General features: G+C 38.6%; 1 protein-coding gene across 1 annotated transcript in view; it reads left to right on the forward strand.

The window, feature by feature from the left end:
• The first annotated feature begins 462 nt into the window (after nt 1-462).
• The window catches only part of LOC109033981 (uncharacterized), a 45,625-nt gene continuing 20,759 nt past the window's right edge, over nt 463-25,328 (forward strand). The window contains exons 1-2 of the mRNA XM_072303575.1: nt 463-716; nt 19,026-19,159. Coding sequence (XP_072159676.1) covers nt 19,043-19,159 — 117 coding nt within the window. The 5' untranslated portion in view covers nt 463-716; nt 19,026-19,042. The remainder of the gene's footprint in view (nt 717-19,025; nt 19,160-25,328) is intronic.

Raw genomic sequence — 25,328 nt, forward strand, 5'->3', positions numbered from 1 at the left:
GGAATTTCCGGCCTTTGAGCCCGGAACGGACGGTATCTCTATATTAATTGCCGCCCGTAATTGCGGCTCCCACGGCCGGAGTTTTTTTTTTTTTTTTAGTGATGGTGAAAGTAAAGGGGTGGCACACGCGATTTCACGAGGGAAGAATTGGAGGGATGCACCATCAGGGACAAGTTCTGCAGACTTATCCAATAGATGAGATCCTCCCACAGGAAGTGTATCCTCCCCTCTCGGCGAAAACAGATATCGTAAAAAGTGATCTGAGTTATGATCCATCCATTATGTTTTCCTTTGCAGTTCTCCTCTCCAAACAGAGGAAAATCTTTGGCTTTATAAAGCTATTACTGGTTCATATGGAACACCACTAATAGTCGTAAATGAGCTAAAGATTATGTTCTACGAACCATACTGAGGTATATCGTAACATAATAAGGTATGTACAAAATAAGCTATAGATTTTTCTCAGTGCAGTCTCTTTCAATGAAGTATTGTGTTAGTGTTATTTTTCAACAGTGTATGTATGGCACAATTTGCACACAGTTCTCCCCATTTTGTGTGTTTCTGTTCTTTGTTACATTAATTATTTTCCAACTTCTGTTCACAGACTGTGGGGACTACTCGAGAGAGGATTCAAACTTGCATTGGGACTAATTTCGGCAAAATGGGAACGCGACCCTTGAAAATCGGAATTCATACGTCTGCTCTGTGTAGATAAGGTAAGCCTCATCCACCACCTCCCTTCTCCTCCTGATAATAGATCCGCGTATTACGGTTTTAATACCAAGACGCAACTTAGCAATAAAATTAACTCAGATCAAATTGGCCAGGAAACATAATTCTCTACGATCCACAGATTATTAAGGTTCAATTTAAAGGGAAAGACCTCTTGTTCTATTATTCACAAAACTTGTCAACTATCTAAGATAAACTCATCGCTGGCACAACAGAACACCGTAACTGATGTCACAAAATTAAAATTTCTTTAGTAATAGTTTTTCTCAAGCATGCTTTGGATTTTGGTGAGCAGGATATTTAAATGTGGATGAATATGGGAAACGCTATTTTTGGATTTGAAAACTTCTCATGTACCCACTTGCTTCTACTCCGTCTTTTGATGAAAAACTATGTGTGGAACTGATTAATTTGTCACCTTAGTGGTCTATTGCCTTTGCAATTTCCAACACAAGTTTGATTTTTGTCTTGCTCGTTCGTTTTTCTCCAAGATCGGGCAGTGTTTTTTTTGGGACAGCAATCAGTAGGCGAATCCCAATGGTGATGTCCCAAGAGTCCCAAGTATATTTTGTTGAATCCAAAGGTATATTTTATATTGGAGGGAAGATAGCTTAAAATATAATTTCTCTACTCTCCTTTCCACAATGCAAAAATAAGTTTCCTGTGTAATACATACTTATCATGCTCTCGAATAGTCTGGCTTGATTTACCGCAGTGAGAAGAATTTCTCTCTTCGCGAATAGTGACCCACAGCGGCAAAAAACGCGGCAAATACCGTTATAGTATGAGCCAATGACATCTTGTTCAGACAGAGGGAAATGCCAAAGCTGTCACGCTCGGAGCGTGATCAGAATAACGAGGAATCTGAACCGCGTAAATATGAACTAATAACCGAGGAGAAGGAATTAGCCGAACGGCGACTCTTCGGAAATAAATTATCGCGAAAAGCGCCTCTTGACGCACGCAACTCCGCGCTTTCTTGACGTTTGCTCCCGGGCAGAGGTGGAACAGCATATGTTTACTCGTATGTTGCGAAATTAACATGAATTCCAATACCGTGGCTCCGAAGAAATTTGCCGACCAATACAAGTTGGCAACCCAATAGTACATGGCGTTTGAAACATGTTTTCAAAAATATTCTTAAAAACTATGTATCGTATTCGATATAGTGGTTCGTTGTATCGTTAGGTTCAAACAATAGAACTTAACCTGAAACGAAAATTTTAGGATTTAAGTGGGAAAAGCTAGGAATGAGAGTAGTCCTACCAATTTCACTTTTCATTGCCATCTATACGCATAAGTATCAAAAATCTATCACAAGAAATCAGTTCCCTCAGATTACTCACTTCACTTTTGAGGCTATGTTTACATATTGATACAATCTCACCTCTATCGAATACGATCCATAAAAAATTTTACAGATATTTTACGATAATTAAGAAAAACGTAAATTTTTCAAAAATGACATTGAAACGCTGAAGGAGATGACTGGTGGTTACAGGTGCATATTTTAAACTTTTTTTATAGTTTTTTTTTTAAGAAAAAAGAATAATGTAATGAACGTTTTGAAAGTATTTGAAAGCAAATAAAAGACCTTGAAGGTTTCCGGCATTTGAGAATTGTTTTAAAAACTATTTCCGGAAAAGTTTATGAAAACATTCGTGAAATTTTTGTAAAAAAAATGTTTAGGTAAATATTTGTTTCCAGTTTAAAACAATTTTAAATAGGGTTTTCCAAAATATATTTAAAATATTTTCATTTCCTTTTTTTAAAAATCAAACCCCAAAAAATATGTCTTTAACACTTAAACTTGTTGTAGCCCAAGTTGTGACACATCATAGCGTTCTTTTTGAGTCCTGCAGCATTAGCTCAAACATCCTTACGTCAACATGGCCAAATCTTTTCAGATTTGGCTCAACAGTGTATACTAATGAGCAATGAATTATACTTAAATCACTCCTCAACACGCATCTGTGGGTTATTCGCGGATGCAGAGACAGCCAAGTTAAATAGAAACTCCAGACAAGATCAATCCTAATTCTTGTTTAAAATTTTCCTGATTCTTTTCATTTTTATCATGCTAGTAACTGCTCTACCTGCGTATCAAACGTTCAGTCAATTGGTTAAGGAAATGAAATGATTCGTCTTCTTTCGAAACCAGCTAAAAATTAGCATTCTTTGCTGGACTTGGCGAGTACTGATGTGACACAGGCATTTTATCCTAAATTTATGAGGAATTTTTATCTTGAGGTTTTTACCTGCACTAGATTACAAGAATACAGTTTACCTCGATCTGGCCCTCGAAGTTACCGAAGAATGTAAATTTAGCGCTTATCACGGAAGAATTTATATATTTGAGTTCGTACCATTAACCTTTACAGAAAAAGTTTAGTGGGCAGGCTAAATTAGCAATGAAATGAATGGGATTGGTAAGAGACTTAGCCCACTTAAAAATCTAAATGTCTTGTGCGTCTCTCAATTAAGGGTTTAAGACAAACAAGCTGTGAAACTTTATGAGAATATAAATATTTCATTCGTATTTATTTTTTTATTGTCTTACGGGTTGTTTTTAATTAACTGTGCAGCTAAAATACGACGAATACGGTAGCAAAGTAGACAAGTTGTCCTGATTTGAGTACCGCGGAAAAAATTTGTCGTGGCTGGACTCTAGTTTTTGACGTCGAACTCCGACTTCTTGGATGAAACTTAGTCATTCATGACTTATTGGATGCTACCTTTAAACTTGATTGTGACTGGACTGGACTGCAACAATCTGTGGATGAATCCCAACACGTTGATGTTCAGCAACAACGGAATAAGAATAATTATTTCATTTCAAAAAGAGGCCTGAGCCACTATCTCTTTTTCCGTTTTGAATCTTAGCAAGAACATAGTTTTAAATTGCTTTAACATATCATTTCTCTCTCAGAAAATAAAAAAAAAAAAAAGAAAGAAAAAAAAAGAAAAAAAAAGAAAAAATCAGAAAATATAAAAAATATATTCGGTTATATAAACGGTTATTATCGGTTATATTTCGGTTCGGTTATTTCGGTTATATTTCGGTTATTTCGGTATTTCGGTTATATATATATATTATATATATATATATAATATATATTTTCTCAGAAAATATAAGCTTGTAAGCAGCTTTGATGCGGCTCCAACGATCTTGAAATAGATGCTAAGACTGGAGGCCAGATACAACCTTGTTGTAGTTATAAAAAACAACTCAATACCAAATGCGTCCATTTATTCTGAACGGTCCTAGTTACTTTATGCAAATAGATGAGCATACAATCTTTTTAACGTTTCTGAAAGAGAGATGAGCTGTGTTTTAAGGCCGAGCTTATCATTTTACGACGCTATTTTTCGCACGCGCTGTAATCGCCTAAAATCCTATAAGAGGAACAGCATAGAAAGCAGTGAGAGCTGTTTCACTGCATGTTTGTATAATTTATTATCAATAACCGTCATAATTTCACGGCAGTCACTTCTTAACGGCAAGCATGTTTGTCGCAACCGCGGCTCATAAACCTGCGCTTATTATAAAGAAATCTGAGGAATGCTGCCAAACTATACGATTAAAATTGTTGTTCGACAATTTTATCGTAAAATCTCCGTGTGTTTTCTCGCTTCTGTTACTAGAAAATCATGCTACAACGATATTCAAAAGAAAACTTTTCCAATGCAAATCCTTAATTATTGATCAGAACTAACTATGGTATTATTACAGGGTCTTTTTTTTTACTACAAAAAATTTACGCAACGTTTAGTCTCATGTATCATCTATGATCACTAAAATGTGTAAAAAATGCCACTTGCTTTTGCCTCACATGATTTACTCACGGCTCATACCTTTTTCTCTTTAGAAGATTTATCGTAGCAGGTTCTCTCGTTCAGACGAAAGGCTAAAAATATCTTCGAGAAATGGAGCGACCGGGAAAGACGGTAGGACTTGAAAAGATATTTACCCTAAGGTTCGTGATCAATCATTCTTTATTTGTGTCTTCGAGAGCAACTGCTAAAAAAATCATATTTTTTTTTTTTTTATTTTTATTATTGATAAACATACGCTGTTCAAAACTCATAAATTGCTAGCTTTCTTACACCGCAGTTTCAGTTTGTAAGACTGAACCTGAATTTTCAATTTTGTTCCAACCAATATTTTGCTTTGAAAGGCCGGCAATTTATTTTTTTTAAATTTAAAAATTGTCATTACTATTGAACGTCTAACGATTGATTCCAATCGTCAACCTTTAATTTTGTTGTTTTTATATCTCGCTTGATTTCAACTTATGAATCACCTGAATCGTAAACCCAACAATCGTACGGACGAGGGAATGAGGCCACAATTTTCAGACGAATATTGAAACAGCATTGAAATGGGTTCATACTATGAGACTTCAAATCCCCCCATTTAAAGCGCAATATCTACGATATTTTCATTACTATTGAACATCTAATGATTGATTCCAATTTTCAACCTTTATTTTGTTGTTTTTATATCTCGCTTGATTTCAACTTATGAATCACCTGAATCGTAAACCTAAAAATCATGCAGAAGAGGGAATAAGGCCAGAATTTTCAGACGAATATTGAAACAGCATTGAAATGAGTTCATACTATGAGACTTCAAATCCCCCCATTCTAAGCACAATCTCTAGGAGAGTTTAATGAAGTCTCAAAGAGCGTATACCATATAGAAAAAAAAATATTGAGCAGTATTGCTCACATGATCAAGTGAGATATTAGGTCAAAACTGGCCGTAAGATTTGGCACGGACACCACAAAGGTAGCAAGCGAAAGAGATACTCGACCATCGCTTCATCTTACAGTCCTTGTTGCCTTTTTCAAATCGTTCAGGAAAAGATGCAGAAAGAGATTCCTCATAACTTCGAACGCATTCCCATAATATAAAGCCAAAGGTGATACAATAAAGTTTAACCTGTGTTAAAGATTACATCCTATGTTTTATGGAGCCTTTATCTAGAGTGTTTTGAGTTTACCGAGGCTCCTCAAGATCAAACTGCGATCCGGGCAGCAAACTATCGCAGCGCGGTGCGTGGAGTCGGTAAATCTCAACATCACTGCCAACTTTCTAGAATGCTTCGAACTTTCCGCGGTTTTTACGGCGAAAAACGGCCGTTCCGTAGACGTGCGGCGCCGATGTCCATAAAATGCAGGCACTGATATACAGGTCCGTTTTCAGGTCATCGCCTAGCTGCCCCGCGCTGTGGCCGTCCGTTTCTCGTCTTAATGGAAGCGTCATTAAAATTAATAAAATCATAATGACCGGTGGGACCCAATATAATCGCACGCAAGGTTGCCTCGTGTCGGTGGAACTTGCAGGGAGCCTTCCAGGTCAGGTTATTGAGAAAATTATACGATCCTGCCGATGATTTTTTCCGACGCGCTGTATGCCACACAGCGTCGGAAATGCGGTGTTGCAAAAGGGGTACAGAAGGCCGCACACACCGAAGGCTTGGGGCCAGTGGCGCGGCGTGCTTTGCGATATATCGATTTATCTACCATTTAAACCTATGAAAAAGGATCGATAAACAGGGTCTTCGCAACGAACACCTTAATAATCGATTCTTTACCATAGCTTTAAATGGGGAAATATTGAAAGTGGATCATTCACGCCACGCCACTGCTTGAGGATGGAAGGTTTACAAGTTGATTTTCACTGAAAAAAATCAATGACTTATAAACCAATTAGCGATTCATATAGAACAGATCCGATAGTGGTAAAGACAATAATGTATAATAATAGCATATATACCTTTGTGATGGTATATCATTGGTGGATACAGCAATTTGGCAACATTGTCTCTCCTCCATTTGAAACCTATAGAAATGTATCGATTCTTGGAGGGGCCAGGTGCTCCGGCAAAAATCGATTAGTTTGAATAGGTTTAAATGGAAGAAATTTGGTGTTGCTGAATTGCTGGATCCGCCTCTGTGGTATATACATCTTACATTAGTATGATAATTATATCTTTGTAAGGCTCACAGACCAAGAATCATTAGTTCATTTACCACTATTAGCGGTGTTCCATATAAACCACTATATTGGTTTATAAAGCCAAAGATGTATCTCCGTGTTAGTAAATGTGACAAGTATGATTCAAATCATTGAGGGCTAACAATAAATTATTATGAGAAAAATTACCAACTGTATTGAAAATTCGACAGTACAAATTAGTTTTCTACAGGCCACCAGAATGAACTATGGAAGCCTAACTCACTGACTAAACGAAAATTACTTTAGAACAAAACCAATTAATTGATTCTAGAAACCGAACTTTCGCCATGTACCATGTAACTGAACTTCTTTCAGTACTTATTTTAACCCCATAAGTTCGGTTATAAACAAACTGAACGCTCGGTTATCCAAACAGGAAGGTGGGTTCTTGAACTAAATGTTGGGTTCACGAGCTGAAAGTTGGGCTTGACGAACGGAATAGTTGGGATGATAAAGAACTCTAGATTCTCCTTTATTTTTTGCATGTGCAATCTAACTTTTCTAACCATGCGTTAAAGTCTCTGAATCAGCCGAAAGAAGTTTACGTTCTCCTTCATTTTGTGGATATACAATTTAATGTTCTTCAAGGTCAAAATAGTTGTATCACATATTTCGCCCCATGCATCCAAAATCTCTTCCCGTGCAGTACCCATAGTCATTTCTCTTTCCTGTCCTGGCATTTAAGACACAAGAGCTTTCACGTTCTTTAAGAGAATGTTACGAAATCAAGTTTCTAAAAAGTTGGTGACGACTAACTTTAGACTGTTGAGAACTGAAGTTGTCTCACCCGTCGCCGCTCTTATAATGTATGGGCGCACCTCCAATTCCACGCGAACCTTAGAGTTATGTGGGCAGTAGTCCTTACGTTAGAGGAACGAAGACCCAAATCCTATTTTGAAAATGCTAAATTTCAATGTTGCCAAATTTCCGCCCGTAAATCGCATTTGAGCAAGGAGTATCTTGGGCATTTTTGACTAAAAAATTCGATTCTATTTTTCTGATCTTGTGCAAAAATCAGACAAATTTGGGATAAATTTTGTGCAGGTACACTGAAAAAAAGTTACGGGCTATAGACATACCGTTCGTCCCGGGCTCAGAGGCTGAAAGTTCTATAGGTTGGAGCCGTAGCTTCGATTGCTTCGGGTGCTACGTCCGGAACTTTCGGCCTCTGAGACCAGAACTCGGACGGTATGTCTATGTCGAAGGCAATTAGTCAAATTAGGCATTTTATCAAATACCTAGGCCGGTAGTCAAATTTTGAAAGTTTATGGAATTCTGTAAATTTGTCATGAGGAGTTCTCGTGTTTTCAATATTTTGGGAAAAATAACTCTTCAAATTCGCGAACGCTCCTTGTTCCTTTCTTTTTACATGCCTTCATTACATTTAAATGTTAAAATTGTAAAAAAAATGTATGTTTTATGACGTGCTAACAATTTCATAATAAATGTGCATTGTGCATATTGTGCATTCAGTATCTTGAAATCGTTTAAAATACCATTATATGCTGCATATTTTACATATAGATCTTTCATACAGGAGCAACGAATTATTTTGTCTAAAATTAGGTTAAGAAAACAAAATTTCAATCTTAGTAAAAATATTTGACCAATTACCTAGGCACTTGACAATAAGCTTGATTTGACTATTTGCCCTCGACATCTGCTATATAGCCCGTAAGTACGACTTCCACGGCCGGAGTTTTTTTTCAGTGTTCGTTCTTGTAAATAATTGAATTGTTTTAGTCAATTTTGTAACCTTGGAGTGGGATTACGTTCTTTCGTTCAGAAAACGACGTTATGACGTCAGATCCGACTATTCTGCACTCGAGTTTCACGGGGAGCCTGGCAATCTCGAGTGCATATTAAACCCTCGAAGAAGAAGAAGAAGAAGAAGAAGAAGAAGAAGAAGAAGAAGAAGAAGAAGAGTGCATCCCGAGTGGTCCTTTTTATTTTTATTTAATTACTGTCCCCGCGGCTAGGAGAAAAATAGACGCGTGAAATTACGAGACAAGTTTCACTTTCGTGAATCGGGCCGGGGCGCCCGCGCGTAGAGCATAGAGCGTCATATTAATTTGAGTTATTAGCCGGCCAAGGCGCTGTTCATCCACGAGCGCGAGCTGGATTCGCGCTTTCCAAAAGTTTACTGCTCCTTAAATATGATCATAACGCGGCGAAACGGAAAGTGTTTCGGGCGCCACCGGGCTCGAACCTTGAAATCCGGTGCATTCAAGGACCACGAACCAGAGACCAAGGTCACGGATTTGATTTCACTTTTTGTTAAATATAAGCGAAAAGCACGAACCAATTATTCGTAGCTTGGCTGATCTAGGGCGTAACTGCACATTGAGATGAACCCGGAAAAGCATTGAGTTGTATGGACGACAGGGTTCATTGCATAGTGTAGTTATACGCTTTTATGTCTGGAGAGTGACAAATTGACCACGAGACATGGTGAAAATGAAAGAATTGTACGGCATTCTTACTCATTTTTATACACGATGATTACGTCATTGCAGGAAAAGTCTTATCAAGTACTTATTCGAATGCCTGAACATATAGGTTTAATTTTGACAATTTACAAAGTTTTGTATACAGGGTGATCCAAAAGTCCCTTCCACCCCCTCTAACTTTTTACCTAATTGAGGTAAAGATTTGAAACTTGGGGGATATTCCTAGGTCAAAGGGAGCTACTTTTTGGCCCCCCTAAAATTTCCAGGGGGGCCCCCTTGGGGGGGCAACGGCCCCCAACTTTTAATTTTCAAATAGGAAGACCCCCTTTGTGATAGCTCGTTCGAAAGAGCATAAAAAAAGAAAACTTTTCGCACAAACCCGAAGTCAATATCTCAAACCGTTTCAAAATGGCGGCCGGTTAAAGTTCAAAATGGCCGAAAATTCACACCGGTTATTTGTCGATGGATTTGCGCGAAAATCGGTATGTAGGGGTATTTTGACACGAGAAAAACGAATTTGACGTTAGATTTTCAAAAAAACCGAAATTTCCAAAATGGTCGCCGGTTAAAGTTTAAAATGGCCGAAAATTGTCACCTCGGTTTTTTGCTGATGGATTTGCCTAAAACTTGGAATTTGAGAGTATTTTGGCATAAGATAAACAAATTTGAACTTAGATTTCTAAAAAAATCAATTTTTTGTCATTTTGAACTTTAACCGGCGGTCATTTTCGAAATTTTGGTTTTTTTGAAAATCTAACGTCAAATTCATTTTTCTCGTGTCAAAATACCCCTACATACCGATTTTCACGCAAATCCATCGACAAATAACCGGTGTGAATTTTCGGCCATTTTGAACTTTAACCGGCCGCCATTTTGAAACGGTTTGAGATATTGACTTCGGGTTTGCGCGAAAAGTTTTCTTTTTTTATGCTCTTTCGAACGAGCTATCACAAAGGGGGTCTTCCCATTTGAAAATTAAAAGTTGGGGGCCGTTGCCCCCTCAAGGGGAGCCCCCCTGGAAATTTTAGGGGGGCCAAAAAGTAGCTCCCTTTGACCTAGGAATATCCCCCAAGTTTCAAATCTTTACCTCAATTAGGTAAAAAGTTAGAGGGGGTGGAAGGGACTTTTGGATCACCCTGTATTTTTGACGAAGAGATCTCGAGGTTTCAACGCTTTGATTTTATCAAATCTACGAACGTTCCTTGTATTTAGCTCTCCAAATTTTCCTCACTTAGATTTTTTTACCATTGTTTTTTCCGTGTCATTGCAGTGTCATGATCTCTTCAATTTTTACCAATGGAGAAGTTGCGCACAAAAATTTTATTGCTTCATCTTAGAGTGCCTAATGAACTGAGTTTGCAGTATTTTTCATGATTATTTTCTGACATGGGAAATTGGGGAGAATAGCTTTACAAGTGAGAAAATGTACCACCTTGTGACGTCATCTGGCTGCATTTTCCATTTAAACACATGTATTTTAGCAGATTAGGTTATTTTGTGATATTTCCTCCAATAATTGTCCAATTTAGAAACCAAGGATATTCCTCGCACTCAGTTTTCCTAGTAGTACCATTTTATAGACGAAATTTACAAAATTTAAGACACCTGCAAATCCTCCATCGTTTTGTACTAAGCCATAATTCCTTTTCACCAGCAATGATGTCCATTTTATTCTTCAAAATGTTTCTAAAATTTCAAATCCGGCATTCTATAGGGACAAAAACACCAAGTAAAAATCTAACACGAACTAAACTAACTATTGTCGGTATATCCATGAACCGTTACATTTTTTACTAAAAGTGAAACTGAACCCTCACCCTGATCAGCTGTCAATACCGGTCGATGCACAGGATTTTAATGACCTATTGACTTCCTATTCCGTACGCTGAGAGTGAAACAAGAACTTTCCCCGCGACCATTTTGAATGTGTAATGAGGTTTCCGCGACGTATCATTAGAGGATACCACAGGTGCCCTGCAAAATGTTATTTCTACATTACAGTTATTACCCGGCCATAAATTTGTGTTATGAGAGGGGAGAGGCTCATTCCTGGAATGACTAATAAGTCTCAAGAATCTCGAGGTTCCCATTAAACAAGAAGGAACCGCGGCTAATTTGATATTGATTTTTACGGGGAATCTCGGTCGTCATGGGGTTTTACCTATGCCTCACATTCCTCTGACCATCAACGAGAAAAAAATTGGTTATTGCTTAAACTATGTTTTGAAAAATGCTTATGGTGTCAGTTTTTCTCTAGAAGTAGAGGATTTGCAAGTGTCTGAAATTTGATGAATTTCGTGTTTAAGTGGAAACTTCTCCTCAAACCCCCCCCCCCCCCCGTCCTACACCCCACCCACCCGAGTGGTACGTTATTTAGGGACGGTCCTTAATGCCCTTTCCAGAAAAATTGTTCGCCTAAAGAGTTACGAAAAAAAATTCTTTATCAGTCATTATTAGGCGAATTTTATTTGATCTTCCGCTCATCAACCATCATGAAGCAACAATGAGCGGTGACCTCCGAATTTAATTTTTGCCTCACTCGATTACATTGCTTACGATTTATAGTGCCGGGCCTCTAAAGTACATTGTCTCTGGTCACGATCCGGGAATATAACGTTCACGTGAAAAAGAAAAAAAAAACTAAATAACTAGAGCGCGTCAATAACCCGAGGCATGCCGGAACTGAAGAGGGCTTTAACATGATTTTTGTGAGCCATCCGACGAGAGAATAAGATGAATCGATCGATTTGCCACCCACCTATTATACAGAGCCAAAACGGTGGTCTTTAGCGTGTATGCATTGTGGACCCGATCGTTTTGATGGGCGATTTACGACGTTCAGACGGGCCCGTCACTCTTTATCTTCTCGTCAAAAATTCCACCGTCTGTTTCGGCCCAGAGGCAGGTCTCTTTTTGGTCTCATTTTTCGCCGTCGAACAGTGGTCTGGAACATGGTCCATCAAATCCACCCCATACGAATCACAGAAAATAAATTTCGGAATCCCCGCACTTTCAATCTAAAAGCTTTGTAGTCGAATGAGGAAAATTTAAGCACGGTTAAAGCTTTTCGTTTAATAATTATTATGAGCAACTTCAGCATAAAATTGTCTGAAAGATATTTGAACACATTTATGCTAAAAGGAACTGTGAGCAAAAGGATTGCGTGTAACATAGTTCCTTTTAGCATAAATACGTCCAATTGATGAATGTCAGAGTGAGCTTTTGTTGCTAGGCGAGTTTCAGCAAATTAAGTTATGTTCTCCGAATCAATTGGACGTATGTCTATCAAACGGAACCATGTGCATTATGAAGTGAGCCCTGTTATGCATGTATTCTTATGAGTATTAGTAGCCTGATTGTTGAAATTTATGTCGACACGACAGGAATCGAAAATCGATACATTACACGGCGGAGATAGGGCTATGTCTTGTCTTGTCTTGCTGACATGGCTGGTTAAAGTTTCAACACTCAGGTGCAAATTCTGTTTGGCAGAGATGCGTCCAATTGCTTAGCTCTTTGGTCATCAATCATCAATAAACGATTCTAAGCGTTGAGCGTTAAAAGTAAATTTTACATTTTAAGATAGGTGATATTGCAGAGTCTCTAAAATCTATTTTCTCTGAAGAGCGACTCTAAGCCCAAAATACATGAGAGCATAGCTCGTTTCTTTTTTCTTTTTTCTTTTCGAAAATTGAAATCAACGAAAATGTTTTTGCTTTCCTATCTCATTCTCCTGTCCAACAATAACCTTTTCACCAGGAACGTACTTTGTTTAACGTCTAAAAGCGCCAAGCATCACCAGCGTTCTTTTTTCTACTACTGAGTTTAAGTCTCTCGCATCGTCTTCCCAACTACCAAAAGTAACTTTTACACTATAGAGTAAATGACAGTGCAAGGTCTTTTAACTATTTCGACGGTGTAAGTCGGCAATCACATTACTAGGTTTGCGACGTCGCAGACTCCCTGTCATACTTAATTTTTAAATACGGAAAACTACTAAACGACAATTCTTTAAAACTGCCGTGAATTTTCTTCTCTATGCGAAGATAATTCTGCAAAAATTTCAAGGAATGATGTCGATTTGCTCTCCTTCACAAAATATAAGACATTTGTCTTCCTTTTTACATACGGTTGGAGATTTCAGACACCACAAGCGAAATACGTGATTGCGGACTTACGCCGTCGATTTGACCGTGGTGTTACCTCTCCAATTCTGATTTGAAACGACCAAAAATAATCACGTACATCGACAGCATCAACCGAAATCGCGACCACTTTGCGTCGTCGTCTCACGAACCATCGCTCCATCATGTCCAAGTGTCAAACAATCAAACAATCAAACAGTCAAACCATCAAACGGTCAAACAGGCGGTCGTCTGGGCCTCGGACGTGGACTAATTGTCCGCATAGTTTGGGCGATTTTTTGCGCCCGTTTTCGCATTGTCGCCCCCGTTTATCCGCGCCCGTGCATGTCGTTGCCCCTCTGACAAAAGGACGTATCTCTTTTTCAACATGAGCCTTGGAAAGCATAGCGTTAGGCGGGGATCAAGGCCCACGAGGAAATTGAGATATGCCCTTACGTCAGGGGAACGACGATGTGTCCGGCCAGTTTTCGCTCGTTCTGCATGTCGCCATCGTTTCGCGGCCACCTCAAAATTATCGACGAAACTGATTTGAATGTGGTCCGCCCTGTGCTCGGACCGGCAGGTGAAAGGTTGTTGGATTGGCGAAATTATTTCCATTGTCTTAGGAACGTCGTGAATTTCGGGGAAATCGCAATGACGGCCATTCTGCCGCACTGGGGAAAATAATAATAAAAAAAAAAAAAAAAAAAAAAAAAAAAAAAAACATTGGATCTAGAGTCCAGACTCTTAAAAACATCGACAAGAAAAAATACTTTTGATTCAATCGGATTTTTGCTTAAATTAAGAACCAAGCCTCTTAATTTGAGCGGATTTCCTTTTGATTTAAGCTTAAATCTGATTGAATCAAGAGTATTTTTTCTTGTCAATGTTTTCAAGAGTCTGGACTGTAGATCCAATGTGTTTTTTTTTTCCAGTGCATGCTAAGGAAGAGCGCCGTATGAACCTTCGAGAGTTGCCAAATTTCCTTGAATAAAATGTACATTTTTAAGGAAAGTTATGAATATTTTTCCTTTAAATTTTCAGAATATTTAGATAAAATTGTGAACTAAATATCTGAGAAATTGGTGAGCAAATGCTCAAAAATTTTCCTGATAACTAGTGATTTGCCAGGGGGAATTTGGCAACGCCTGAAGGCTCATACGGCGTTTTTCCTTAGCACGGTAGTATTGTGGTCATATCAGGGGTCTGGTCTTACCCCGTCTGGACTAAATTTTAAAATTTGGAGCTGCAGGGTCTTCATTTAATTCTTGAAAATTGAAATAAGCCTAGGATCTATATTTGGACGCCATCGATATTGAGAATCATATTTCGCAACAAAAAAAAAAAAAAGTTTTGCTGCCTGAACAACATTTCCCGGCTTATCCGTTAAATCACTCACACGCATAGGAAAACTAATGGTACATACGTTGTTCCTAGTTTGAGCAGGAAGTTGTGGCGTCGTTTTCAGCTAAAGGGACAAAACTTCGTCACCTTTTTTTCTTTTTCATCATTTTTTTTTTTTTTTTTCTTACAAGGGTCCAATAAGAAGATTGGCCCAAACATTTTAAGAGCGGAGAAGCGAAACTTGTCTTATAGCTGAGAACGACCTCAAAATTCTCCGCTCTATCTAGATACCACACATGTTGTGCCATTATTTTCCTATGCACATGAGTTAATTAACGGATAAGTCGGAAAATGTAGTTAAGGCATCGAAACTTTTTTTATGATCCGCAATATCCATGGCGTCCAAAAGGATCCTAGGCGTTCTTTCTAGAATTGAATCGGCTCGTGCGAAAACCGCTAATGTCCATTTTTTTCAATTTTGAGATTTTTGGGTTAAAATACCCTCGGAGGTCAGACACACTCATTAATGTAGTGAAAATGTTTGTTCCTTAGGTTTGAAGCCTTTTTCAGGGGGAGCCGTGGTCCGAATCATGCGAAAACCGCTAATGTCCATCTATCGTAGTATGCCTACTTACTGTACAACAAACCAAAATAAAAAAATGTCTCCTGGACGACATTAAGTGATCTTTATGCATTTTAAGGCGCTGAATCGGAATATGACCTCCGTTTTTTTCCATCACCCTCCAATTTTCCGGAAAAGCCGATTTTACTCGGAAAAATGATCATTTTTGGGCATTTTCGGTGTTTGTCCGACTGTTATCCCGATTGTTAAATTGGAGGGTGATGGAAAAAAACGGAGGTCATATTCTGATTCAATGCCTCAAAATACGTAAGACTAACCGTATTTTGCCCGAAAGGCATACTGAAAAATGTGCGTTTTCGATGTTTTACTACCGTCCACGCACAAATCATGCGAAAACCGCTCATGTCCAGTTTATTGCTGGGAGTTCAGTGTCGAAACTTATTTTAAGTACCGCAATTGTGCGGAATTTTATTTTTTTAACCTTATGTGAATGATAATCTACCGCTTTAACATCTTCAGAATGAATTTTGAAAATATCAAACGGCTCCAAAACTCGGCGATTTTTACGTATCATGCGAAAACCGCTAATGTCCAGAGTCCTTTCTTTTTAATTACTCCATTCCAGACAGAAGAGGAGCTGGAAACTGTTAGGGATCCTTTTCTACAATCCACTCTTGTAATAATCAACTTCTGAACATTTTTTAATCCCGCATTTAAAAGGCTTCTACAGTTTTTTGCAGTTTACTCAAAATAAGAGAAAATGGACATTAGCGGTTTTCGCACGAGCCGATTCAATTATAGAATTAATCTACGAATGTGCATTCCTGTCCACAGTGTCCACCCTAGACCACGGGCAGAAAATAATGCCCTTGCGGAAACTGTAGAAGCTTTTCCTTATTGTTAGTCTAACTCAGTGTTCGAAACTCACAGGCGCTAACGCGCCAAATGCGTCTGAAAAATCGGCCATGGAGCCTAAAAATGAAGGCTCTGCGCCAACGTGGCCCCTATAAATTGCCCCCAAAAATCTGAATTTTCATATTAGGTGATTATTCGAAATTTTCAGCACCGCAAGTGAAAGCTTTTTCTATTCATCACGATTTCATCATTTGTGCTTTTGTCTTCCTCAAGTTACAGTTACTTACTAGTTCTGTTACGAAAACATTTTGCGTCAAACTTTTCACTAAATGCGCCGTAATATATGGGCAAAAAGGCAATTTGGCCCCTAAAAAGTATTCAATGGTGCCTAAAAATCGGGCTTGATGCGCCACAGGGCTCCTAAAACTCAAAGGTGAGTTTCGAACACTGGTCTAACTAGATAGTTCGTTTAGACAGTGGTGTCAGTCCATCTCAAAAGTGTTTCTTTTGACTTTTCAACCCTTTCAACCTTTGCGAAACCTGATTATTGGAAACAACGAAACTGAATTCACCTTTCCTCATGGCATGACCTCTAAATGTTTTCAATATCCATTATTTCCGAGGGCAAATTTATGGGTGAGGCATAAACCACGCGGGTAATCGCACGCGGAAGTTGATGAATTAGTCTTGCCGGGTTTTAATTATTATGTGTTTACAATCAGTTTGAATCTTGGTTTTGAGGAAGGGCCGCATCTTGACGGTGCTTGAAACGTAACAGAAAAGAGCCCATAATTTATGAGTGTAATTAGTTGGTCCACGTGCTCTACGGCATTCACCCTGTCCTAGCTTCCTTGTTTTTGTAGTGGTTCTCAGAACGTTTTCAATGAGGAACATGGATACCGTGGTGGTAAAAATGTTTAAGGTCCGATCCGTCAAGCAAGTGACATGGTGGAACTGACATGCGATTTATCACATCGATTAGGTAAAAAATCTCGGCAAAATGAATTTTTAGGAAAAAATGGACGATAGCCCAGCCCTGCGTATAAGCCTAAAAAATCTTTCGAAGCCGAAAGATCGGCAAAATTTAGAGAAACGAAAGCAGAATAGTGGTAGGAAAAAACATCCCATTCGATACAGTTTAATTGCCGAGATTTTTTACCTAATCGGTATAGCATGCCAGTCCGACCACGTCACTTGAGCTTGACGAATCACCTTACTGTTTTTTGCTAGAGAATGAAAGATTGGAAGGAACAAAACGAAATAAATATTCTAATTCTAGTCTTCCATAATGAGATACGAAAAAATTGTGAAGGAGTCACACTCTTTCCAGAAGAGCGACGCGTGATGCATAACGTCGTCTGATCAGTCATGAGCCAAGAGGAGCATTGGGGGTTGAACCGCGGCGCGATCAGGAGGCGTATCTCCTAGTAGAAACTTGAAAGCACCGCTGAGACTTAAATGTGAAACGCTCAAATTTATAGAAAACAAGACGCATTATTCATTTTATCCGCTTGCATAGAAAAGCTGTGACTCCTCTCGCTATATTTAGTTGCAGAATTCATCGTAATATTTGAAGAAATTCATATTTAATCTCATTATTTTGAAAATCACCGATCAGATTTTTAATTTTGAGAGCGTCCTTGAATTTTAAGCGTGGTTATAAATTCACAATCTAAAATTAGCATTCTCCTTATTTTTGTCCCGCTAGTAAAAATTTGAGGTCATATATTTCTCACTGGTAGATACTTGCAGTATACATATTACACCCCGATGAATACGGAAGACGGGAACCCCCACTGTTTCCTGACGGTGCCCCCAGTTGAGACCCCTACCATTTGGATCCCACGTGGTGGCTCGTTTTCTGCCGCACAGTGGAACGAGTCATTAGGAGAGGTCGGGCCAAATTTGGAAACTTTAAAAGCTTGTAAATTCGTTCATACACAATTTGGAGGTTGTAAAAGTGGTTCCATTAGTTACTTCTTGAAATTTTCTCCTACACGCACTCCTTAAAATTTAAAATAATACGAAATAAACATAAAAAATTGCAGGTTAAGTCTAAAATTGTATGTCCGACCTCTCTGATTGACTTGATCTACTGTGCGCCGTCTGCATGTTTGAAAATGGTCCCCAAAGATTTGCCAAATTGAAAAATAACTTTCCTCTAAGTTTTCAATATTGCATTTGAGTTTGATATGCGCGTAAAGTTGCCACACTGTATCTGTTGAGCGATTCCAAATTTTTAATTGATTATACTTCCATTATTTTCGGTAGCCTTAGGCCATCATATGTATATCTCTTCTTAAAAAAATAAAAAAACCCACCCACACGGTTTGTATTGTAAATAAGTCGAATCTCAGGAGGTCCTAAACACTTCGGAAATTTCAAAAGTTCCGGGAAACATTCAGACAAATCTCAAAAGTTCCGAAATTCGGCACTACTTCCGGGAAACGGGAGCAATGTACAGGTACACTGAAAAAAAGCTCTATTGTCACAAACCAGAATTTCTGGTTGTATTTCGCAACCAGATTTTCCGGTTGATTCAACCAGAATTACGGTTGACTCAACCAGAATTTGGTAGAGTCAACCAGACGTCTGGTTGAGTCAACTGTAATCCTGGTTGAATCGACCGGAAAATCTGGTTGCGAAATAAAACCAGAAATTCTGGTTTGTGACAACAGAACTTTTTTTCAGTGTACAGGTACTCTAGTTGTTTTACGAACGGCCCCGGAGGCGATGTCAACGGTATTTTTCCCGGTCCGGCAACGCCGCGCCGGCATTATTTACGAGCGCGATAATAATTTTATAATTCATTAAGGGGTCTTAATGCTCGGCGGACCAATTATCCAATCACGATTCCTCGCCAGCCCGCCACGCCACGATCCCGGTTTTATGGAGTTTATGGATTTTTGCAGGGAGGATCGGGCGACGCATGCTGAGGGCAGGCCAGGGCCAGGGTCGCGCCACTGCCATTGAGGCCACAACGACGACGAAGACGACGCCAGAGACGCCGGGAGACCATCGACGCCACCGCGCCGCCTCCTCATTGGTGAGTAATTTATGACGCCACCGGCCCCTCCGTCGGCGTTACGCGGGATTTATGTCATACTGTCGTTGTCATTCATCCGTTTTCCCGCTTGCGCCGGCTCATGAGCGAGCTTGCGCTATGAGTTGTCCATCAGGGGAGACATGCCGTGGTGACTCCTCGCTCCCTTATCACTTTCTCTGGGATGCTCCGAGTACTCTCTTCAGCGCCGGCGGGGTTGTCTGTTGATGCTCTAAAGAATCTTTGATTTCAATCTAAGGATTGTATTCGTAATCGTCTTTGAGTGGAATCGGCAGCTCTTGTCTTCGTCATGTAAATTGTACTGATGCTAATGTACACTTGTCACAGGTTCACTGAAAAGAAAAACTCCGGCGGTGGGAGCCGCAATTACGGGCTATACAGACATACCGTCCGTTCCGGGCTCAAAGGCCGAAAATTCCGGCTGCTGGAGGCGTAGCTTCGATTACTCCGGGTTCAGAGGCTGAAGCTACGGCTCCAGCAGCCGGAATTTCGGCCTTTCAGCCCGGAACGGACGTTATGTCTATATAGCCCGTAATTGCGGCTCCCTCGGCCAGAGTTTTTTCTTCAGTGTTCTAATTGACGTATTTTCAAGACTTTTTTTTCTCGTTTAATTCTTCAGACTTTAGCTTTAGACGAGAATTTTGAAAAATTGTGGAACTTGAGATCTTAACAATTTTTTAAAAAATTTGAAGAAAATATTTTGCGATTTTTGCAAATCTTTAGGTAATAGGTTCGCACATACCTCAATTTTCATTTTTTTCTTTCTTTTTTTTTCTGGTGTGTGTACACTTGTGTTAGTCATCCGCTGTATTCACTGGTCAGAAATCGTGCACACCACGAGCGGTAGGTCTGACATCGATAGATTACGAGTATTCCACGATAAAGCGCGCACCTTGGTGTAGGCGCTATACATAAAGTACGCATTCAGTCTTGTAGGTGCTAATATCGATGCCTAACGAACAATGCCGCCAATCTAGCAATTTTGGCAAAAATAAGTCAGAGATTTGGCCGCATTCTACAATATAAAATACGCAAGGTGACAAGCTGACATGCGCAAAATGACGCAAGCAAGTTTTTTTTTACAATTCTGTTAGAGAGCGCTTCAATGACGCTGTAATGTATGAAAAAATAGCAAATTTAACCTTATAATTACATCAATAGCAAATGTTTCTCTTCGTCCTGCAAAATCGTCCGTTCACTGATAGGCGGTAATGTTAGTTAGCCATAGATATACGTTCCACGCCAATTGCACTGAGTTTGGCGTAATGTGTGAAGTATTCATCCAGTCTTGTAGGCGCTAATGTGCGCTTCAAGGCGACCGACCCGACCGCCCGACCGCTGTACGTTTGGCGCAATGCGTGAAGTATCCCCACAGTCTTGTAGGCGCTAAAATGTGTTTCAGGCCGACCACACTGTGTTTAGCGTTATTATTCAAACGGGCGGAGTTGAGCAGTTTTCATTATACTTGGTTGTTTGCGACAATGCACGAAGGCCAAAGTCCCATCACAAGACAAAAAATAAAAAATGTTATAACTAGTTACAATGTAAAGATAGCCTCGCCCGAATTTTGATGAAAGTTCGCTACTAAGGCCGATATGCCGCATTGTCGCTATTTGCAATGATGTCGTCATAAACAATACGTTAGTACATTGGTTGAATCGGAATTCAGCCGGGCCTGGTTAAATGGCGTCGTTATGCTCGATAGGTCGTTATATTCGATATCCACTGTAAATATTCAACTTTACCGACTGGTATAATAACTCTACCAAGCTACATATTCATTATATTATAATACTTTTTTTCCGAAATAAAAACGCTATTCTTGACACTCTTGCTCATTGAGCGGTGATTCTTGCATGGCAAGGAAACAATATTTTCTTACAAATCGAGAAAGTTCTGCAAAGTAAGTCCAAATACAGGCGGCCCGTTGACGTTTCGCAACTGATCAAGTTGATGTTGGTTTCATTGTGCCGTCACCAGGCGTACAGCACATCATTTAGCGAGGATCTAATACTGCGAGTAGGGTCATAAGTACTAATACTTGTTCTGTGCGAAACGTCTAAAAAAAGACGCATTGAAAATCAGAGTTCAGCTCGTAGGCGTATGAAATCTAAACTTCTCTCTGGAGTCAAAAATTATGAAGCACGGTGAATAACTTGCAACACATAGAGAATTATCTATCGTTTTTCAAAAAACACCAAAGATTCTTTAGGATTATTAAGAGATTTAAGTTGTTAAAGTCAGGTAAGGGGGCGAATTTTTGGCTAGTTAATATTGTAGCATGTTAATGGCGAAAGTAGAGGAATATGTATCTGCAAGTGGAATGTTGGAAGTATCTCCCATTGTTTCATTTAGAAAAAAATGTAGTCAATAATTTTTCCTCAAATTTATAGTAAATTTTAGTACCTGAGTATTTGGTGTGTTTATCTGAAGAATAGGTATTTTATTCCATGCTGACCTCTTTAATGGACGATAACATTTATTTTTTCCCTTTTAGGTGACGATGATCGCAGTGGTCATTTGTATCAGAGAATAAATAAATTAACGACTACACAATCCATTTAAGTAGGGCAAGTGGGTAAAAAATTGACTTTCGGCCACTTCAAACATTCTAAAGAGCTTTTAAATTTTCATAATATGAATCTCAAAATGAACTAATATATCAGAATATTCCACTCATTTTCACTTGAATCCTCAAATTTGATTTATTCTTTCCTGGTTCTTTTTAGTTTTGCACATTTCTATTGATCTCCCAAGGTGTTAGTGACTTTGGGTTATAAAAATCACCTTTAAATTACTTTATCAACCAACCGAACCACATGTTGTTGAGTCAAAACGTTTTAAATAACTTAATTAATTTTGTCTAATACAAACTCTTTGTAAGAAAAAGATTGATTGACTGTGGTGAAGCTTTTCACGTCTTTGATACGTACGTTCACTACATTCAACGTTCTCTGTCGGATAACGAGTCAAACCAGTATGAACTTTCAGTTCTTCGTTAGTTTCTTGTTTCCCCTGCAGCGAGCGCTAAGGTCTTGTTGTTGAGTTTGCTGCGCCTGCAATCATGCATGCAGCAAGTGTTCATTCCGTCAATACTTTTCGTTCACTCGCTATTGTTTATTCGATCTTCCTTGAAAACGAACAGGATTATTTTGTTTGTTGAGGCTGAACTTTACTTTGCAACAAGGAAATAAGCACTGATCCACGTAGGGAAACTAGTAACTAGTGCTATATAGGGCGTTTCTGAAATTATTCGGTAATGGTAGTTCTGTACCTCAAAATACAGAACAATTTCAAAGTTGGGCTATGACACCAAACTCAGAATACTTACGGTAAAACTGACTTTGTGAGCCTTTTGATTCGTCATCATCAAAAACTACTTAATTATTGGCCTATCTTTAATGTTCATATTACAAATAAGTAAAAAAAAAACCAATTTAATCAGAGAAATTGGGACAGAAAATCCTTCAAATTTTTAAATACTTATGTGCTTCTTACTACTAATCCTTTGTTTCTTAATCGGGAACTACGTGATTGACACTTACTTTCTTTTTCGCCCGATGAATTTTTCGGTTGTCTTCTTCGGTTGTGCTTCTTTTTAATATACAAATCACCTCGTTTGTTTACTTTATCGGCCATACTTTATCAAATTTTGTAACAACTTTTTTTTACCGATTTTTCTAGAAAAAAAAGTATCAACAACAATTTTAGAAAAATCGATAATAAAAGGTTTTACAAAATTTGATTTTTGTAATATATACAGCTGACATTCAAATATAAAACTTAATGACCTTGTGCAAAATTTTTGGACCTTGCAAAGGAGGGTTATTATTCTATTACTAATCGCACGAAAAAATCGATGCACGCATTATCACAATCTAAAATCTGAATTTTATTTTCTAATCAGAGCGAGATTTCTCCACATGTATTAAGTTTCCCAAAAAAAGAAGTTTACTATGGCATCAAAATTAAATCAAAATCCTCATTAATCGTGCATTTTTTCCTCCTGTCAAAAATTCAAAGACAAAACAGATTATTTTGAATATGATAGTAGGACTTAAACTTCATACGTACAATTCAGTTTTTTGGAAGGATAGAAGTCAAACCTCTTAGTCTCGATCCCTAACAGATAAGGGTCCCATATTTTCTTTCGTAAGGTCGGCCCTAGAGCTCATTCACGCAAGGAGTAGGAAACGAGGTAAAGATTTGCCTGCAAACGCGTAGATATGCAACTTCGTCCGCTTGTGAGCAACTTGTCGTCTCAGCAGTTTTTGAAGGAGCTTTTTGAGCGGACGCGAATACTACTGCGCCGCGCCGTGCCGCTAAGAATATTTTGACTGCACAGTTTGCTGTTATATATCTGGCTCACCTGCAAAAGCTCCTATCTACATAGGGAAACGAGGCATACGTTGTTGCAATGAGCTAGAAACAGTTGCAACCTATTAAAATATGTAGTTCATTTTTATTTTAGGAATGACTTAAGTTTCCTTCATTTGAAAAACCCTCATGGTGGAGTCTTTGACACACGTGCAATATTTTGGTATGGAATTAATTTATTATGCCAGGTTGGGTTATGCGACATAATTTACCATACTCTGATGTGCTAAAGAAACAACATTCGTGAACATTCGGACATTGTCAAACTCTATTAAAATACAAATTTGCTGCAAAAAAAGTTTGACAATTTCCCTAATTGTGTACATTTTTCGAGGACCTCCCAAGTTTTGAACGTCTTGGATGTGAAAATTCATTAAATTCACAAAATTTCCTTCAATGTTCCTTTCGAAATGCACCTAATTTGTTCAGTCCGTCAAAATTTGATAAAATCTGCATTTTATGACATGAGGTAAGTGTTGAGATAAATGTTGGTTAAATGATTGGAAACCATTCCAGATAACATTTCTTCGATGCACATGTTTTTAGTGAATTTCTACATAGGGTGTTTTTTTCTTCATTTCCTATCATGTCTTACGCTAGCAAAATAACCAGAATTTCAAGCCAAGTATACGATTATTTGAACATCTGCCTAATGCTTTGACGCAATTCTATATACGGCTATCTACCTTCCACAAAAATAATTAAGAGAAATTTGGCAGCATTCCAATCCTCATACTGCGTGCTTCCTTGGCACGGAAGAATCTATTTCTATCGGGAAAGTTTTGAGCCTGAAAGCCTGGTAGGAATAAGGAAACGAGTGCTGAAGTATACAAGAGTTACGCAAGAAAGTATACCCCGAAGGAAGATTCCTCTCCGTTCGTCTTTCATCTTTTAACGCTCCCTGGTCCTTTAGTTTGGACACTGCGAGAGTTCAATGCTGTGATTATGGATCCGAGGGAAACGGCGTAGTTCCTCGAAAACAAACCGACATCTGATACCAAACGATAATTACTCTGCCTTGCTAAGGAAGAACGCCTTATGAGCATTCAAGAGTTGCCAAATTTCCCTCAGTAAAATGTTTATTTTTGAGGAAAGCCATGAATACTTTTCTTTACAATTCATAAGAACTTAAGGTGAAATTGCAAACCATATTATCTAAAAAAATTGGAAGACAAAATATTTATAAGTTTACCAGGAAATTCGTGTTTTATAAGTGGAAATTTGGCAACGCCTGAAGGCTCATACGACGTTTTTCCTCAGCACGGCAGTCCCAGTAGCATAAAGGATCCTGCACAGGATGGAATTTGGCTGCGTGTGGAATTACTCTCCCTGCGGGTAAAACGAACGTGCTTTTTCGCTCGGAAGTTTTGAGAGATACGCCTAAAAATCAAATTAAACATGCTCGTTATACTCAGTGACTTGAGGTTCATAAAACCAACTGGAGCTGTGCGATATTTCACTTTAATAAATTGAACAAATGGGATGGTACTTGAATCATTTTTGTGGTAAAGTTTGCAATATTTTACTTCACTTTTGAATCTGAAGATGTCTTCGCACCGCTTCAAAGCATTTTAATTGTAGCCAGGAGTTTTAATTAGAGGGTCAGTTTAGATTCTAGAGTCGTTTCTAGTTATTCGGTTCTAGTTATAGTTATTTGGTTAATAAATGCAACTTTTCATTCGTGATTTTAGGGTACTGAAAATTATCTCACCAAATTAACTACATACATAATCGGTTTTAAAAGAAGTTTAATTTGTATAGAAAATAAGTACAA

This window comes from Bemisia tabaci, chromosome 8, assembly GCF_918797505.1.
Source record: "Bemisia tabaci chromosome 8, PGI_BMITA_v3".
Taxonomy (NCBI): Eukaryota; Metazoa; Arthropoda; class Insecta; order Hemiptera; family Aleyrodidae; genus Bemisia; species Bemisia tabaci.